At 43.1% G+C, this 20,000-nt stretch overlaps 1 protein-coding gene across 6 annotated transcripts in view; it reads right to left on the reverse strand.

Annotated features, from left to right (window-relative positions):
- nav3 (neuron navigator 3) overlaps positions 1-20,000 on the reverse strand; it is a 321,307-nt gene that overhangs the window by 4,026 nt on the left and 297,281 nt on the right. For all 6 annotated transcript variants that reach the window (XM_063217173.1, XM_063217171.1, XM_063217172.1 and 3 more), the window contains 11 exons: positions 18,902-19,055; positions 14,038-14,224; positions 11,128-11,225; positions 10,169-10,264; positions 9,498-9,666; positions 8,413-8,648; positions 7,718-7,872; positions 6,227-6,298; positions 2,815-3,011; positions 2,267-2,385; positions 1,425-1,628 (listed from right to left, as the gene is read on the reverse strand). In XM_063217173.1, the coding sequence (XP_063073243.1) occupies positions 1,425-1,628; positions 2,267-2,385; positions 2,815-3,011; positions 6,227-6,298; positions 7,718-7,872; positions 8,413-8,648; positions 9,498-9,666; positions 10,169-10,264; positions 11,128-11,225; positions 14,038-14,224; positions 18,902-19,055 (1,687 nt within the window). The remainder of the gene's footprint in view (positions 1-1,424; positions 1,629-2,266; positions 2,386-2,814; positions 3,012-6,226; positions 6,299-7,717; positions 7,873-8,412; positions 8,649-9,497; positions 9,667-10,168; positions 10,265-11,127; positions 11,226-14,037; positions 14,225-18,901; positions 19,056-20,000) is intronic.

A 20,000-nucleotide genomic window follows, 5' to 3' on the forward strand; every position in this document is an offset into this window, starting at 1 on the left:
GAGAGAGAGAGAGAGAGAGAGAGAGAGAGAGAGATGTCTCTATCTCTATCTACCTCTCTCTCTCTCCTCTCTTTCTCTCTCTCTCTCTCTCTCTCTCTCTCTCTCTCCTCTCTTTCTCTCTCTCTCTCAAACACACACACACTCTCTCTCTCTCTCTGTCTGTCTCTCTCTCTCTCTCTCTGCTGTTGTAGTTATTTTCCTTCCCGACCCTTTCCTTTCTTGTTTGTTTATGTTTTCCCACCATGTCTGCACTCCCCCTTACTCTCTGTGTGTGTCAACTGCTGAAGCTTCCCCTGCTGTCATGGGCCATCAATTACAGACCATTAGAGCAGGACGGATCAGCAGCGAGAGAAGCCACTTCAGCACCAAAATAAAGAAAGAAGAAGGAAAAAAAAAATGGCTATAGATAAATAAAGCCTTTTTTTAAACATTTATCTGTATATACTCAACAAAGAGCCACCGGCTGTGACACAGGACAGGCTTTTATTTATTAAAAATGGTTTCAGACCAGGTTACTAAGAGAGGCAGGCTATAGATTATAGAGTGTTTTTGCATTCAACTGTGTTTACTGAACTGCATACCAGCGGGGCAGCAAAAACAGGTTCAAGCGCTCTTTAAGTGGCAGATCTTCGGGAAGAATAAATAACCTCACAAACATAAATAAGAAGGAGAGTCTTTATTTATTGGTGTATGAAGGGAATTGCATGTCAGTGAGAAAGCTTGTTAAAGAAGGTGGTGGTTTACCGTATATTCCTTTATAGTTGTTTATTCCTATATAGCTTTATTTGCAAGGCTGAGAGAGGATAAACACTACAATTTAACCTATTTGGTTTTCTGTATGGCGAGAGCAGACAGGGTTTATGGGAATATAAATAAGATTTGAAATGGAAAGTATTCATTTCCCCATCATCTTGTGTTAAACACATACATTTTGTTTACTTTCCAAAGTCAACATCTGAACAGCTCAAACAATGCTGTCACAAACGCCTAGTGTGAAAATTATGGATTGTATAAAATAAATATATTTTTAAATCCCACACTGGTTTCAAAGGCTACTCCAACAGAGGAGAAATCAAACCAGTGATGCATTGACAGACTGACTCACTGATGGATGGATTGATAAATTCATTGTTTAGTTTATTTTGTTGTTCCCAATATGAAACTTTAAAAAAAAAATGTGTTCGGTAAATACTTTGTAGACTACCTAGACAAAGTTGATAAGTCTATTTTGTCTTATATCCTCCTGCAGAAGCATGGCTGTAGCCATTATTTTAAATAGTTTTTCTCTAAATTATTTGGTTTATGTCCTCTTTTAAGCTGCTTGAGCTGGCACTCTGATCAAATGTCATGTAACGGAGTGCAATACACAATATTGCAGTGCGTATTCCAATGATTTTTAGTGAAGACTTTTCTACAGTGCTTACCAGTGGGTCCCCCTCGGTGTCGCTCTGGGAGACCTGTTTGGAGGAGGCCCCCTCCTTGGAGGAGCTGTACCCGTCGTAGCCCACGTCCTCCGGCCGCAGCTGCAGCAGGGGCTGGCTGTCGTGCTGCACCGATGCAGAGCTCCAGGGGTACGTGTCGTTCACCCACTTGGTGGGGTCCTCCCAAGCTGCACGCTTGCCATACAGCTGAGGAGGGAGGGAGAGAGAGAGAGAGAGAGAGAGAGAGAGAGAGAGAGAGGGAGAGGCAGACAGACAGACAGACAGAAAGAGAGACAGAGAGAGAGAGAGAGAGGGATAGAGGATGGGGGTTACAGTCTCTGTCAGAGGAGTGACATCATGTTGGCCATGATTGGTCAGCCCAGGTAGCTTATTATTCACTTTTTCATGTACGTATGTCAGCTTTTTTCTGTCTGCGCCTTGTTAAAAAAATGAACAGCAATGCCTCTAAAATCTCTAGGTGCCCATAGTTAAAAGAACTTAACGTGTAGAATAAACCCTTTTTATACAATGGGTAAACATTCCAGCAGCTTCTATCAGATATCGCAGCGAGAAAAAGAATCCCAGTGTGAACAGCCCCTTGCACAACATAAGATTCAAAAGTATATTGTCATTTTCACTGAAGGACACAAAATTGTGTGTGGAGCAACAACACTGCCTAGTTTCAAGCAGTAGTAGTAGCCCATGTACATCGTCAAAGTGATTGAATCCCCCTGAAGAAAGTTAGTCAATAAGTGAGATCCCCTCCCCATAGGTCAAGGTAAATTCCAGTACCACCACGTGTGTCCTCCATGTCAATATCCCTTCATCATAGACACATCACTCACCTGCAGTCCCTCTCTGACAGCCTCCAACAGGTAGGGGACCAGGGAGTAGTTCCACAGGTCAGTGAACCAGACCCGTGACCCATCCACATCCATAGGGCAGGACAGGAAGAGACGAGGGCCTGACAGAAGAACACACCAGACACATGCAGTAGGGGTGTCAATCACAGCCTCCATCACCATGATACAATTCAATATCGATCTCTTACTGTAAGGTAGCGGTTTGATTATTTACGATACTTAAGAATGCCCCATGATACGATATGATTCTAATATTTTTTTTCCAATTACTTTGCCACCTCTATTATGTCGCACAATTAAAAGCTAGGGCATTGGGCAGGGGCCCCACAGAATGCCCCACAATACAATAAGATTTGATTCAATCGTGTGTGTGTGTGTGTGTGTGTGTGTGTGTGTGTGTGTGTGTGTGTGTGTGTGTGTGTGTGTGTGTGTGTGTGTGTGTGTGTGTGTGTGTGTGTGTGTATGTGTGCCTGTGCGTGTGTACGTGCCTACGTGCGTGTGTACTTGCGTGCGTCCGTCTGTGATCTTACCGATGGTGACGTCAGAGGAGCTGTGTGCCTCTAGGAAGGAGTTGAGGTGATGCCAGGTCTTGGGGATCCAGTCGATGACCTTGATGAGGTCGTTGCTGCGCATGTTCTTACTGATCTCCGTCTCGATCAGCTTCCTCCTCAGGAAACGGCCCAGGAAGCCTTTCACAGGCTCCGTGTGGTTGGCACACAGCACCCACCTAGAAACACAAGGGACACGTATGTTTGAAGAGTTCAGATGCAAAACCCCCTAACTCCATTTCTGAAGACCTGCTCTTCTATATTTTTAGAGAACCCCGTTGTTGTTTTGGTTTACATTCATGTACTTCATAATACATATAAATAGTTGTATTACATAAATAAAATAAAAACTATGCAATTTTGATAGCTTTGTATTAAATAAAAATAAATTAAGATTATTTTCTGAAATGGCACTTAGGGGGTTTTGCATCTGAACTCTTCATTTGTACGTACATACCAATAAACCCACTGATGCCTAAATCACCAGCAAAAACGCCTGCTGAATGCCTAAGTTACCCTCAGCCAATAAAAACCTAAATATCTCACCCTCCGAAGCTCATTAAATCATGAAATATGTTGCATTTAAAGACTAAGACCCTCATCTTGCATTAGAATGTGTTCATCCAGCTACATGTATAACATACCAACATGTTTAATAAAAATATCTCCACTCTCATGAGTCTGAATGTTGGGTCATGCAGCTTTAGGCGCCTGGCTCAATGTTGCGCAACTCAACATCCAGCATCAATGGGTTAATAGCATTTGCTCAATAATGAGTGGGTTCATGCATACCATTAACCCTATACTGCACACATTATTATCCCATCATGGAAAAAAATCTTACTGTGGTTTTTGTCACATAAAATGAACTTCTTAAGACATATTTGCAATTTTTTACAAAAAAAAGTTTTTTGGGGGGGTGCTTTTAGGTTTGTTGCCATATGGCAACATTGTGCAGTTACGGAAAGGATCCAGTGTACATTTTCCCTCCAAGACCAAACAAGGGTCATACAACATTATGGATTATTTTATAGAAATATCATTGTTTTTATCTCAGAAAAACATTGAAAGTTTACCCACAAGTTCAAGGGAGCTATTTAACACATTTTTGCCACTGAGAGAACAAGTGAATACTGTTTATTATATCCTGAAAAACAGTATTTCAGTGGTATTACGCTGACCAACCACCAATGAATATATTTGCTGTCAACATAAAATCTGTGCATAGATTTGCACAAAAATGTGTATGGTAACTGTAACTAATATATAGATTAACTGATTTAATTTTGGAAGCCAACACTTTCAAGATGGCCGACATTCAAGATGGCCGATTTGCGAGCCAGGCATCTTTTAACATAACCGACAGTTTGTTTGTCATAACTTTTGAATGGATGCTTGGATTTACACTAAACCTTGTGTGATAACACTCTGTAATAAGTAAATAAGTCATGTAAAATTGTGAGGCCAGTGCTTTCAAGATAGCTGACTTTCAAGATGGCTGACTTTGAAGTTGGCAATCTTTCGAGACGGCCTACCTTTTGTTTGCCACAACTTTTCAATGGGTGTTGGGATTTGCAGTAAATCTTGTGTGTTAATAATATAATTGGTTAATGAGCTGTTGGAAATTTGGATATTATGCTTTTAAAATGGCTGACTTTCAAAATGGTTGACTTTGTACAATATTTTTTGATCAGGTTGACAGATTTGCACAAACTTTGTGTGCTAATTAGCCTAATTATAACAGAAACATGAAGTCAAAACATTTTGGAGGCTGGAAATGGTCAAGATGACCGTAGCTTTATAGTCTAATCTGGGGTTTGGGGATTTTTGTGGTATACCTTTGGCAATCGGGGGAGGCTGCATAGGCCTTGTTTGCTTTTCTGCATGTGCCCAGAGTGAAAGCTCATAAAACAGCTCTGTACACCTATTATAACATGTTTTTATGTTCTTTACAGACTGCCATTTACACTAATTATAAATATGATCAGTTATCAATCATTCAATCAATAAATAAATCAATTAATCAATCAATTAGAATTGGGTAATTGTATCAATACACTTTCCCTATTGACCGTCTTGTTCCATTACCGCACAATGTTGCCGTATGGCAACACACCTATTTTTCAACATAAAAAGGAAATAATTTTAGTTGAAAACAAAACAAATGGTGAAAACAGATCATGACTAACTATAGATCATCCCAATATTTTTTTAAATTTTGTAAATATTTCAAAAAGTGTGAGAAATCTTGGCCAATGCCAGAGCAATCTGTCAAGGACACACGCTCATGTACAGTGAGGGAAAGAGCGAGCCTGGGGCAGTGTGTAGTGTCATCTGATGTCAACAAACCACATAATTGGATAAAACAAGACCACAGTTTCAATATGAAACCCAATCAGTGTCTATTATTTATATCTAAATACCAGGAAATGCCAAAAGAATGGTATGTTGCCATATGGCAACACCGTGCAGTATAGGGTTAAAGCAACATTGAGTAGTCCCCATCTTTGATTGTCCTCAGTTGCAAAAACCATTACAGTATTGTGACCTACGAGTTAAGTTTGTGTGGCTGGCACACATCACCCACCTTTAATCAGGGGCATATACCATTTAATACCATTAAAGCAACACTGAGTAATTTTAACATGCAGGCCACTAGAGTCGTTTTTGTCTTTGGTTGGCCAACAGGAAGCCCTTCACTGGCTCTGTGTGGTTGGCACACTACTCACCCAGCAGCACAGCACAGGGGACACATAGATAGAGTACTATTTAAGCAACAGTGGGTAGTTTAAGGACGCCCTTCACATTCAATGTGTGGTTGGTCTTTTTGCTGTTCATCAACAGTGGACATTATATATTTCCAAGACAAAGCTTTCCTTTCTACATACAGCAATCGCCATCAGAAAAGCAAGGGGGACAGGGGAATGCACACGTAACGAATGCAAGCATTCAGTCATCATTACAAGACTTACATTTTATTTTTTAATTGGCACTGCGGTTCATTCAGAGCAAGCCAGTTACTTGTTCTGAATGGAAAATGTACTATGCTAATGTGTGGGGTTCGGACGCAGAGCACAAATTAAGCAAATGCATTCCGTTTCTAAGTTACCCTGGTCACTAAGCTGTCAAAGAGCAGAAAGAAAACAACATTCATCATGATGTCAAGCCAAGCTGACCAAGATCAACAAGCACCACCTGGTGGTCAGACAGTGTTATAGCAAACAAATGAATATGTCATCAAGCAGTATTTTATTTGCACCCCTTATATACTAACTAAACTCACTGGAGTCACTCAGCCTGTTCAATTTAGATTAAATTAAATTAGATTAGATAACACTTTATTGTCTGTTACACATGAAACAGAAAACAGAAAATTATCTCTGTATATAATCACCTGAAGTTGTGATGGAGTTCCAGATTGGGAGACGAAGACACACCCTGATTCATCGTTCCAATGACATACGGGCTGGAGAGAGAGAGAGAGAGAGAGAGAGAGAGAGAGAGAGAGAGAGAGAGAGAGAGAGAGAGAGAGAGAGAGAGAGAGAGAGAGACAGAGAGAGAAATAAACAGATAGAGACAGAAGCAGAGACCGAGAGAACAGATATGAAGCAACTTGTTATATTAATAAGGCGATTAAATAAGAAATTACCCACTGCGTGAGAGTAATTACATCCATAAAGACAAAACGACTTCTCTTTTTCTTTGCTCGGCTTTGTATTAAAAATGCATTAAGCGATGACCTGTTTATGTTTATGGGTAATGAATTTTTAACACGTATCGTCAAACTCATCATCTCGTCCATTAATGTGATCATCATTAAGTGCACAAGCAGAGCACTATAATCAGCTCTCATCAGCATTGCACAGCCAAGCTTGACAAACAGAACCCCAATCTAGACTGGTAAACCAGGAATTTACACTAGACTGCATCCGCACTGCATTCATAGTGCAGATACTACTACAGAACAGTGAACTTGCTGTGTTAATTCAACACTTAGAGAGTCACTTTAACATCTGGAGTGCATTTGGTCCCAGAGTGCTCTCTAAGTATTGATTAACACACTGCATTTTTAAATATGTAGAGAGTGAGTGATCAAGGTGTGTCAAGGATCAAGGTGTCAAGTCTGTGTACTAGAGTTACAGTGTGTTGCAGTAAAAAGCCTACAGTATACTTCTGCATGTATTGAAGGACAGTAGAAAAGGCTAGTATACCAACTAAATGAAATTAATCTCTCGCCATACCTCTGTGGCCGCTTTTCCTCATAGAAAACAAAACTAACCCTTCTCATATACATTGTGTACAATGGTGTAGTGTATTGTAGTAAAGTGTAGTGTAGGGTACTGTAGTGAAGTGTGGTGTGGTGTGTATACTATATAAGGTAGTGTACGGGAGTGCAGTGTACGGGAGTGCAGTGTACGGGAGTGCAGTGTACGGGAGTGCAGTGGTGCAGTGGTCTCCAATTATTTTCCCCCCAAGGGCCAAATTATGTAGCGCCAGAGAGGCTGGATGCCAAACAAATTGTCTGTGAATATGGCCACAGAAAGCACAGCACACATGACTTTTTATCTGTTACAACCTCATGATGGGCCAAATGTTTGCCATGCCCGGGCTGGATCTTGCCTGTGGGCCACCATTTTGGAGACCACTGCTGTAGTGCATTGGAGTGTACTGTAATGTGCTAGCAGGGCTGGACCCCTCATAATCAGCGGCGGAGAACTGACTCACCGGCGGGACCCCACAACCTTGTGGACCCCTATTTTCAGTTTTTTTTTTACATGTCTGAAAATAAGGGCCCACGAGGGTGCAGAGCCCACTGGGAAATGCCCACTATGCCAGATCATGGCCAGTCCAGCCCTGTACTCTAGTGTCCTGTTCCATCTCTTACCATTTGTGGTATTTGCAGTTGAGGAAGCCGTTGAAGATGTCGCTGAGGGAGCCGATGTGGTGCAGGTTGTCCAGGATGACCACGGTGGGCAGCTCCACGTCCGTCTCCTCAGAGCTGCACTGCTCCGCCAGGGAACACAGGTACTGACGCAGGTCCTGGCAAAACACACACACACAGGATACACTCTTAAAGATGGTAGACGCCACATCATATTTACTCATATTGTTGCATTAACTTTGGCTGTCACAACAGCTGCTACAGCAGAACAGCAACACGTTTGGAGTTGATTGCATTGTAATGTTGATCACTGCACCGATGCATACTCACAGAAACACACCCACCCACCCACATCCACACAATAACACAATAGCATACAGTAAGTGACCAAACGTGCACAGTGGAACTTTATAAGCACTTCATAATATTCAGATGAAGGTTTCCAGTGACAAACTGCCACAGCCAACAACACTGAATACAAAGTATATAGCAGAAAAAGCTATTTGTCATTAACACAATTTAATGGAACCATAAAACAAAGTTTTTCAAGTGTTTCAAAAGAAAGAAATCTACCGCACACTTTCTTGACATTATGCTTATTTTATTAGAGCGAACAACGCGTTTCGCCTCAGTGCGTCATCAGGCTCGCTCAGGCAAAGTTTTTCAAGTGCACATCATCCCCTGCCCTCCCTCCATACCTTGCTGGACTTCTGGTCCACGTTGAAGCTGGCCACGGTGGTATCGGTCACCTCCATGCCGGCCTGCGTGACGATGTACTCGGCCAGCTTGCTGGCCATGTAGGACTTGCCGGTGCCGCTGGGGCCGGACAGGATGATGCGCCGGTGCTCCATCAGCAGGTTCAGGTAGCGCTGGATGATGGGCTTGGGGATCAGGGTGTCGAATACCAGCCCGTCAATGCTGTTCTCATTCACACCTGCAGGGAGCAGACAGACAGACAGGCACACAAAGTGATGAGGACAATGGAGAACATTCAAAGAAGCTAACAAGATGAGTGGAAGAGGAGAGAGGAGGATGAGAAATATGAGAGTTGAACCAAGGAAAGAGGAGAGAGGATGATGAGTAAGGAAAATTGCCTTATTCACACTTCAAGGGGGGCAGACATGCAGAAAGAGAGTTGAACCAAGGTAAGCAAGTGCAAACAGAATTTGGATGGACGAGAAAAGAGAAGGACTAAAGGGGATGATGAGCTTGGAGATAAGGGTGTGAAACACCAGCCCATCAATGCTGTTCCCATTCACACCTGCAGAGGGCAGTGATGGTGATAGGATAATAGTATGTTATAGGAGAAAAAGTGTGGGAGGAAGGTAAAGATGATGGAAAAGTGTAAAGTAATCATGGGACTACTAAGTATGAATATCATAGGACAAGCCTGTAAATTGGCTACAATAAACTACAAAAAAGCAACATAAAACAACATCCACTACACATAATACTTGATGACTACATGAACAAAGCAGAATTGTCAGAATAGCAAATGTGCATGTTTCATTGACAGTGTTGCCATCTTTTGGCTTTGTGAGGGTGGAAATGGACAAACAAGCATACCCTACATTTGGCCTGTGAACATTTCCTTTCGTCCATGTCATCCAAAAACTTCAGCTCCAAAAGAAGTCCAGCTGCTTACAGCTAAAATAGTGTCTGTCCTGTCTCTGTCTACGCATGGGATTGTGAGAAACATAAGGACAGTTCCTCTGTCTGACTGACTTTGACTTAAATTTAAACTCTTGGGAGGAGTACAGCAATTCGGCCCTTCTTGCTTCACCTTTGAGGTTGACGGTGATGACGTTGTTGTCTCCCACCAGGTATCCGCAGGGGAGCAGCTCGGGCACCTCTGAGGCCTGCCCCCGCACCACGTCCTTCATGCGGTAACACATGATGCTGTCCGAGTTCAGACCTAGGCTGGTCACAGGGTCCACGCGGAACACATACTCCTGCAACAGCAGTTTTAATGTTATATATGTCATATTATAATGATGGCATCATTATTGTCAGAATACATGACTTTCTAGCAACACATCACCACATTACTATGGATTTGCACAAAAGACTCCTTGGAATATATACCGGTAGTTATTAAGAAGCTTTGTTGCAGACACAAGTCCAATATAATATCATACAGGATAGACGTTTTTCTCAATGGGCAGAGAGCTTCAGTAATGAGATTCTGAAGGTTGAATAATGGTTGCTATGTCAGCAACCCACACCAATTTATTTTAGTATTAAACAATGAAAATGTCATAGTCTACTGGTAATGAGAAATGCTGTCATTTAGGATTTCTATAATAATATATAATCTGTCAAATAAAATTCTGTATCTTTAGTTGTCCATTTTTTCATATCCCAAATGTATGTTGGACCTGAATATCTTTACTTATACTTATACTAATTATTCTTGTTTTCCCTTATCTAATATGTTGAATAAGAGGCAGTTACCTTGAAAAGACGTCGTATTACACCATCGAGCACGTCCCACTTGGTCTTCCCACTCACTCCAATGGAGCCTATGAGGTACTCCTGACTCTTAGAGCCCTACCAGAGGAGCAGAAAGAAAGAGTGCCATATTCGTATTAGGATTCCACTGAAGTTGTATAACCAACCAGTGACATCTAAACTTCAATATGAAGTTGCTATTTCGACCACACCAGGACAATGACACAAAAAAAGTTAAAAAAAAATATGATACCAATTCAGTACCAAGTTGTGTAACCTGTGACACTCAAACTTTGGCTATTTCAAGCACACTGTGACATTGACAGTGAAAAAAAACATACACCGGTAGTTAAACCGAATGCCAAGTTATGTAACCAATGACACGGTGGTAAAAATTAAAGTACTAACGTCAGTTCTGGCCAGGCCATGGTAGTCAAGAAGCTTGCCGCCCTCCCCTTCATCTAATTCCTAATTGATCCAGGTGCATTCCCTCAGCTGATAATCTTTCTTCCCTAGCGATTGGCCACACGGCTTCGGCACGCCTTTTAAATTCTATCCACTTCCTCTCAACCGTATGCTGCTCGGTTTTTGCTACCCACCACCTCCCCTGCTCCACCTTGTCGTGTATGATGTGACATGTTCTCTTGTCACGTCGCTTGGCTCTGTTCATGGGGGGTTATCTCTCGCCCTGTCCTGCTGGGGTGAGAATTCCCTAAACTGCTGCTGCCCCCTGACTAAATGCTTTTCCATGCTGCTCATGGAAATAGGGGGGTTCCTCCGAACAGAGCTATACCGCCAAATGTAATTCATAATTTCAATAAAAGAAATTGCATTTATATTCTTCTCTTGTGTTTCTTGACTGAAATGGTTCTGACAGAAATGAAGTTTGGATCAGCTGAATACCTGGTTATGTAACCAATGGCACGGTGTAAAAAAGACAACGTTTGGTATTTCATGGTCACCTTTGTCTTGTTGGAGCCGCCGTGGATCTTCACGACGATTCTCACGCTTCGGCCTTCTTTGCGAAGGTTCCCTTCGAAGCCGTCATCCAGCAGAATATCTGGAAAGGAGAAGAAGAATAAAATGAAAAACCAACACCAACCCATACACAGTTGTTTTTTTTACTTACAAATGGCAAAATTCAAAGTCATGGGTAATTGCGAATGAGTCATAAAGGCTGAATATCTTCACAGTTGACCGTCACACACTTTCTGCAGTGCTGACGCATAAGGGCAAGTGCCTTTGCAGACATATTGTTAAGGCATGACTCAACTAAATATTAGTGGCCATGTATTGGTACTTTACCTAGTGTGTGTGTGTGTGTGTGTGTGTGTGTGTGTGTGTGTGTGTGTGTGTGTGTGTGTGTGTGTGTGTGTGTGTGTGTGTGTGTGTGTGTGTGTGTGTGTGTGTGTCAGTTAAGCCTTATTGTTTATCAGCAGGAGTGAGGCAGGGAAGGACAGAGCTTTGGGGCTCTGAATGCAGTTTGAGTCACGTAGAAATCTTGAAAGCTTGCACTGCTTTGATGGTATTGCTGTTATTTCACAGGGCTCACTTGCAAAGACTGATGGATGGATGAATGGATGTAGGGGTAAGAACAAGAAAAAAGAAATGTAAATGAAGAATAAAACGACAAAGAAGTCAAGGGTAAGCAGTGGAGAAAAATAAAGGAGAATAAGATTTATAGAGCGACAGAGGACATAAAGACAGAAAGGGAAAGGTTGTAGAGAGACGGAAGGAGAGGGTGCAAGGGGAGATCGAGAACTAAAGGGAGAGGGTAAAGGAGAGGAACAGAGGCATAAGCAGAGAGAGTAGAGAGTATATACTTAAAGAATCTCTGGTATAAGAGTGCAAAGAGGGGGTCATGACGTAAATAATACAGTAAAAGTGTTCAGTGCAGGAGGAGAGAGTGAGACAGAAGGAGAGAATGGGAGAGGTGCAAGGAGAGAAAAGAAGAGAATGAAACAAATGAGTGTGGAGTGCAGAGGAGACGAGAGTGAGAGACTGAGTGAGTGAGTGAGAGTAGGTGGCACTTTGAATTCGGCGAGCTTGTTGGTGCAGGGCCTCTGTGGAACACTGATAAGGTGCTAGCGTCACTCTTCTACCCACACACCACAGAAACACACTCACTCATCCCTCCATCAATTAAAGAAGGAGAGACAAAGAGAGAGAGAGAGAGAGAGAGAGAGAGAGAGAGAGAGAGAGAGAGAGAGAGAGAGAGAGGAAAAAGAGGGAAAGTGTTATGGAGAGAGAGGGAAGAGGAAGCAAGAAAAACAGAAGACAGGCTAGAAAGAGAGAGAGAGACAGAGAGAGAGGGGGAACGAAATAGCATACAAGATAGAGACAAGAAGAGAGCGAGAAGAGATTGAAAGACAGAGAGGTGTCCCTGCTCTCCTCTTTAATTAACGTACCAAATGGCACGAGTGGCTGCCTTCACTAACGAGAGACAGGGCTGTGAGAACTGCCATCACGTGTGCTTGTGTGTGTAAGTGTGCACGTGTGTGTCTGTGTGTGTGTGTGTGTGTGTGTGTGTGTGTGTGTGTGTGTGTGTGTGTGTGTGTGTCTGTGTGTCACTAACGAGACATAGGGCCATCAGGACTGCCACCACATGTGACAGTGACAGACACTTTTACAGCAGTGACTTCTCCACCACTGGCTGCCGTGATGCCCACCCTACTGTAGTAGCCACTCAATCCCCATCTCACACTTCACTGCCTCCATTCAGCTCCAGCTGCGCACCACAGCGAAACACTCTTTTTATTTGAATAAGGCTGAAAACTTTATAGAAATAAACGGAAGAGTAATCAATACTAATGACTGGCGAGAGCGAGAGAGAGAGAGAGAGAGAGAGAGAGAGAGAGAGAGAGAGAGAGAGAGAGAGAGAGAGAGAGAGAGAGAGAGAGCGAGAGAGGGAGAGAGAGAGAAAGGGAGGGAGCTCTATATTGGTTTCAGACTTTTCATTTATCTTCTGGTGAAACAAAGTAGGAAAAAATCTGAAACTGAAAGCCCTGTAGGCAGTTCTCGCTAAAGAATGAGTGAGGAGATGCGCGTGTAGATGGAGCTTGATTTGCTAACAGATATTTCCATCCATACCGATTTCCTATCATCCCATGTTTTTATGGGTTTATATATACCTTTGTATAGCTATCTTTTGAGAGCTAGAGCATAGCTAGCTTTTAATAGCTAGATTTTATCCAGACCACGCACTGATTTGACTGTGCCTTCAGTCTTGTGACACAAGTCATATATGTAGGTTTAGTAACACTGATAGGTAGTAAGTATACCTTCAGTAACAATGGCTGTTAGAGTGAAATAGATTCCTCCAAACCCCCATCTGGAACATAACTGAGGCATGTGGTCTACCCGCTGCCGGCTTGACAGTCAGCACAGTACAGTATGATGCAACCACTGGGTAAGGCGCCCATGCGATACGCCATCTTGAGGTAGCTGCTGGGCCAAATTAAGTCTGTTCTTCCATCAATTACATTTTAGCCGTTTAATTAAAGACATTTTAACTCCCTCAGAACTCCCCAAATTGTCTCCCACTACGGATCCCTTGTCTAGTGATGGCTCTCTCATGGGCCCCCGTTCTTGATGTCTTGCTACACCAGATACCAGACTTGCCTCAGACTCGTGTGTGTGATTATGTACATGTCACTTGCATATCCCCAACCCTTTTCTCTCTTATGCAATTAAAGTCAATGTGGTTCCCGCTCTGTGTGTGTGTGTGCGTGCGCATGTGCACGCATGTGTGTGTGCGTGTGCACGCACGTGTGTGTGCGTGTGCACGCACGTGTGTGCATGTAAGTGCATGTGTGTGTGTGTTTGTCTACAAGTATGGGTGCATCACTTGTACTGTTTGTGGTTCCACTCACCAGACATGATGGTGTCGGTTATGTTGAGGTTGTTGAGTGACAGCCCCAGTGACTGGCGAGAGGAGGACGAGGAGGTGCTGGACGTCTCGGAGGGGGGCCGGGCTGTCTTGACTGGGGTGGCCTGGGGGGTGGAGTTACCGCTCGACTTTAGCCGGTCGTTCTCTGCTTTCAGCAGCTCGATCTCGTTCTGTACAAATAATAAAAAAACATAATAACTTTAAAGGTGAAGTATGCCATTTTTAGTGGTTCATTTACAGTTTTTATTCTGCCTAAACAGAAATGCTATCTTTTTCATGAATATTTACCACCACTATCAATTGCTCATTACATCATTGCATCTTTGGCAGCAAAATGTACTGTCCTTTGGACTGACCAGTAACATGTGTTTATTACTTAGTAAGAATTCCTGAAAAGAACAAACCTATGAAGGGGCAGCATATATTTTGAAAATAAAGATTTCATACTAGACCTTAAATGTGTTAAAAAGGACACCCTTTCTAAGACCAAGTCATAATGTAGTAATAAGGACTCTGTGTGAAGCTGTACTACTGTAGTACTAGTAAAACATTATACAAGATGGAATAGTGCACATTATGGGGTTACGGATGCTGTGTATTCATGTTTCGTCAGCATCAATGCAAAAACAACATCTGATTTCTCCTCACAAAACAAGAAAATTGACACAAAGTGCTTACTATCAAGATATGTTGCAACTGTGTTTTTGCAATAGTTTTATCTTAAAGTGTTTATGAAACGAAAACAAACGGTCATTCCCATTAAAGCCTTGTTTTTTCTGATAGCATCGATGAGACTTTGAACCCAATCATCCTGGAGGAACTTGTGAAAATGGCAACTCAAAGTGTGAATTCTGTGAAATTTGGTGTGACTAATGAGCTGGGCTGTGACATCACAGAGGGGAGTCCCTGGTTTGCTAGTATGGCGATCTGAGAAAACAACACACATTTGATGGACCCACATCTTATAAAGGAACCAAAATTCTGATACAAACATCAGCGTGTCGAAAAACCACACATCCAACCTCATGAGAAAAAAAAACAGCAGCACAAATCTATTTCAGAGGCACTGATACATCTGCAGAAAGTGACATGTCTGACAGGCGAAGTGACGATTGTTGACATAGCCTGACAATTCGTTTTGTTTATGGTTACGGTTGCTAAGGGCGCTTTGCCATGACCCACAGATGACATGGCGTGTGTATTTGTTGACAAATGGGGGGCATTTTGATTCAATTGCGCGATATAGTGTGATTGAAATGCATGTAGGCTACATGCAAAAATATCATCAACTAGAGAAAAAACGGAGGTATTAGGCTGTTGGAAAAACGCCCTATATAGCCTGAGTCCTCAGCATATTTTTAGCGTTTATCATTATTATTATTTTTTGTGCTCAAAGTCACAGGCGTCACGTGTCCCTCAGCCGGACTCTGAGGACGAGGTGTGTCCAAACGTCAGCCACACGTGCACCACAATACTAAAAACAAACAATCAACGCTTCAAAGTAGGCCTACGCTATGTGCATCTCTGTTTATTCGCTAAGCAGTAGCCCAATCTGTGAGTTGGCTGTCCTCGACTGAGAACATCACGCTGATGTGCGGATATCCTCCCAAAACCAATTTATTGACCAGTTGAATGGCAATCAATAAAAAGTGCATATTCCGAGAGCATTCGCATCGGTTTGGCATGTAATGTGCATTACCCTTTCCTGAAAACAACATACAAAGCAGATGGACAAGGTAAAACGAGTAGCCTAAAGCAAAGCAGTGCATTCACCTGTCTTCGTGCCCGAGCAGTTANAGGGGCAGTTTNAGTCTGCACGCCGGCGATGTCAATTGTTGGAACTGCTTGAGGCAATAGCATTCTCTTCAGTCCAACCATGCCCGCTACCTCCACATTTGTGGTGAAGCACAAGGGGTGGAAATGTGCCGAGCACAACAGTGACCACGAGCTTGCTTCAAAACCACGCATTGGATCCACAGAGCCCTAGCTTGATTTAGCCTTCTCCTTGTCGGCCACAGTTCCATCATTCTTCACAGAAGGGAACTTGTGCAAAGATATTCCTTCTGTCAAGTAGCCATTTTTGCAGCTGGCACCGTTCGGCCCTCCAGCAACACACTGCTTGACACTGCGCTTTGTTTTGGTACTAGCCGCCATTGATTTGAACAAGGTGGAATGAGGTGAACTCACCCCTTCTATGTCACGCATATCATTTGCATAAAATTTGCATGTCACCAAAAAAACACTTTTTGGGAACGTTTTAACATGACTTTTAGGACAAAATATCACCCAGACAATATCCCATTTTATTCACAAGGCTTAGAACTTTCAGAATCGGTCCTGGAAATGGTCAAATTCCTTTACTTTGTTTTCGTTTCATAAACACTTTAACATGGTCTGACAAATCAGATAGTCATAGCAAAGACCTTATTTACAAAACACTGACAACCACTTGCATCAGTCTCTCCATACAACAAAAAAATGCACGTCATTGTAATTGGATTACAGAAAAAAAAGATCCAAAGAAACCCTGAAGTAAAGTCAGACAGAAAAAACACCCTCATTGCACCATGAGGTAAGCAGATTTAGAGGAAAATCAAGTTCATTTTCACTCGTTTGCCAAGGCCCTTTCTTCTCTTCTTTTTTCTCTCTCCCTTTTCTCCCTTGTGCATTGTTGTCTGAAGGATTTGTAATACTCTGGCTTCAGAGAGTCAGCCTGCCTTTAATCTTGACTGATAATCTTTGAGCATGAAAAGGAGGAGGGTGAGCGAAGTCAGATTACACACACATGAAAAAAGAAACAGAAAAATAAAAAAAGGTCTTGAGAGTTGGTGGGATCACTTGGTTCACAGGTTGTTGTTCTACTTTGTGTCGGTCACAGAGGCAAAGCTGAACGTCATTTTAGACTGGGGCTACACTGGAAGCTTTACGTTGAATTAAGTCCATTTGAGTTAAAAACACATTGAAAAAAATGGGCCATTTCTTTAGAAAGTTCACTGTCCTGCAAGGAGTGGTGGAGCCATTTCCATTGATTATAGTTGGAAGGAAGGTAAATGCTATGGAAAATACTGTACAGCAAATCTCATGCTGCAGTGTTACCTGGAAATTGTTTTGTTCCTTTAGCTGTCTCTCTCTCTCTGTCTCTGTCTGAGTCTCTGTCTGTGTCTGTGTCTGTCTCATATTTAGTATGCATTGTTATGGGCTGGTTTTGACACTTCTGCTGACAGCATTTCAGGACAGGAGAGGCATGTCAGGACACTGAACTCCCACCGGCACAGGGGCGTCTGGCAATGTGTGTGTGTGTGTGTGTGTGTGTGTGTGTGTGTGTGTGTGTGTGTGTGTGTGTGTGTGTGTGTGTGTGTGTGTGTGTGTGTGTGCGTGCGTTTGTGTGTGTGTGTGTGTGTGTGTGTGTGTGTGTGTATGTGTATGTGTATGTGTCTGGCCCATATGAATCTGCAGGGACTTGCTAGGAGATCACTGCTACGCTACCAAGTGCCACACCACGCTGACCCTCCGCTCTGGTCACCATGACAGCACTCTATGAGAGCTCCTCTCCCTGTTCCTGTTGCATATTGCATTCTCTCTCTCTCTCTCTCTCTCTCTCTCTCTCTCTCTCTCTGTCTCTCTCTCTCTCTCTCTCTCTCCTTTCTCTACCACTGTCTTTTAGCTCTCATTTCTTTCGTTCTCTTGGCTGCTTCTTACTTTAAGTTTTTTTCCCAGTCTTTTTGAGGTTCACCCATGCAATTCTTTCTAGCATCTCTCTCTCTCGCTCTCTCTCTCTCTCTCGCTCCCTCTCTCTCTCTCGCTCTCTCTCTCTCTCTCGCTCCCTCTCTCACACACACAAACACTCTCCCCCCTTCCCTCGCTCTCCTAGCCTATTACAGTTTGGTCAGAATAATCCATTTTATATGGACGTGAATGGATTGCGTAAAAAACACAAGATGCAATAAAAGAAAAACACAATACCCCATGGGACCCTCAGTAATTCACAATAACAATACCAACAACATCGGTTAGAGAGCTTTGTTTTTGCTGTAGTGTTTAGTCTCCAGTGGTTGGATGAGGATTGTTAAACTTTGATGAGAACGTCTGGATGGGAATAAGGGAAGAGACAAATTTTATTAGGCCTGTGCCTGCTTCACGACTCTGGGGGCATAGATGAGACAGGACATCTGATTAAATCTGGGATGTCGCTCTCTGCTTCCTGTCAGTAGCCATTTCGTCGTTAAAGTCACAAACTGCATTCACAACCTCTGCAAGGGGTTTTGAGGAGAACATGCGAGTGGCTGTGATGGCTGACTTTATTGTTTGTACCTAAGACAGACGTCATAGCTATGGCACTAAATTGAAACATTGAAAATTGAATATTCGGTAGTAGAGTTTCACATATTAGGCAGCACTCTGGGCAACAGCATGCATCAGACCAGATCTGTATTACATGTTTATGTGTCAAGCTGCAATTGACCTTGGTGCATGCAGTGGTGTAGTCTATGTAGAACGCGGGTATACGGAGTATGCCCACTTGTAATTTTTTTTTTATTTCAGTATACCCACTTAAAATTGATTGATCCATTGTTTTGAATAGCACAAATATATACAGTATACCCATTTCAAAAAAAATCTCAAAAATACAGTTTACCCACCATAAAAAAGTAGACTACACCACTGGGTGCATGTGTGTATGAGCATGCATATGTTTGCAATGTGCAGAGTGCGTGTGAATGTTTATGGCATACTTATGCGTGTGTGTCTGTGTCTGTGCGTGTGCGTGTGTGTGTGTGCTTGCGTGTGTGTGTGTGTGTGTGTGTGTGTGTGTGTGTGTGTGTGTGTGTGCTGCATATCCTGCTGACCTGCATGCGGTTCATGGCCTCTCGTATCTGGTCCAGGTGGTGTGCAGAGCTGAGGGCCTCCAGTCTGATGTCGGTCAGCTTCAGCTCTTTCTCCCTCAGCTCATTCTTCAGCTGCAGGATGATCTCAGCCTCCGCCTCAGTACACTCACACAGCCTGCAGGGGGCGCAAAACACACACACACAGACACACACACACACACACACACACACACACACACACACATGCACACATGCACGCACATGCACGCACATGCACACACACATACACACACACACACACACACACACGCACACGCGCACACACACACACACACACACACACACACACACATACACACACACACACGCGCGCACACACATACACACACACACACACACACACACGCACACGCACACGCACACGCACACACACACACACACACACACACACACACACACACACACACACACACCACAGCACAGGGAGGGGGGCAGTGAATATCAGGGTCGGGGGGGCGTTGGGGTGGGAAGTCAGAGGTCAAATCTAGAGGTCGAACGTAGAGGGCAGGAGTTATGGAGAGGTCACACAGGTGCAGAGTAGTACCGAGGATGCAACGGGAGAGGCACCGCTTGCGCATTCATATCACCACACACATAATATGTACATACTGTATGCTAGGAGAAGGGAACTTTGTATAACACTAGAGATAAGAATAGTTGTAGATGACTGGCAAGAACACTCAAGATGCTGGAAGAACATAGGACATTATTATTTTTCTCTCCTTACTATGATGCATCCACACTTTGTCACAACGAACGCAATTCCAATTCATTAGGATCCACTTGAGTGACTTCAAAATTGTCCACCATGCCTTAAGTCTAGGACCTGACACGACACATGCACGCACACACACACAAATCCCCATACACAACCATGAAAAGGACCAGCGTTTTGGCTCAAAGGCCCTAGTAAGCACGTCATCATTTCCACTAATAGCGAGCCATGGGCCAATTTCTGTGCAATCCTACCATGGCCTCATCTCTCTAAGAAAGCACCAGATAGGACTGAAAGCTCTTGCTGACCCATGCTGCCGAGCTGTTTCGGTCACAAAGAACTTTC

Source organism: Engraulis encrasicolus, chromosome 15, assembly GCF_034702125.1.
Source record: "Engraulis encrasicolus isolate BLACKSEA-1 chromosome 15, IST_EnEncr_1.0, whole genome shotgun sequence".
Taxonomy (NCBI): domain Eukaryota; kingdom Metazoa; phylum Chordata; class Actinopteri; order Clupeiformes; family Engraulidae; genus Engraulis; species Engraulis encrasicolus.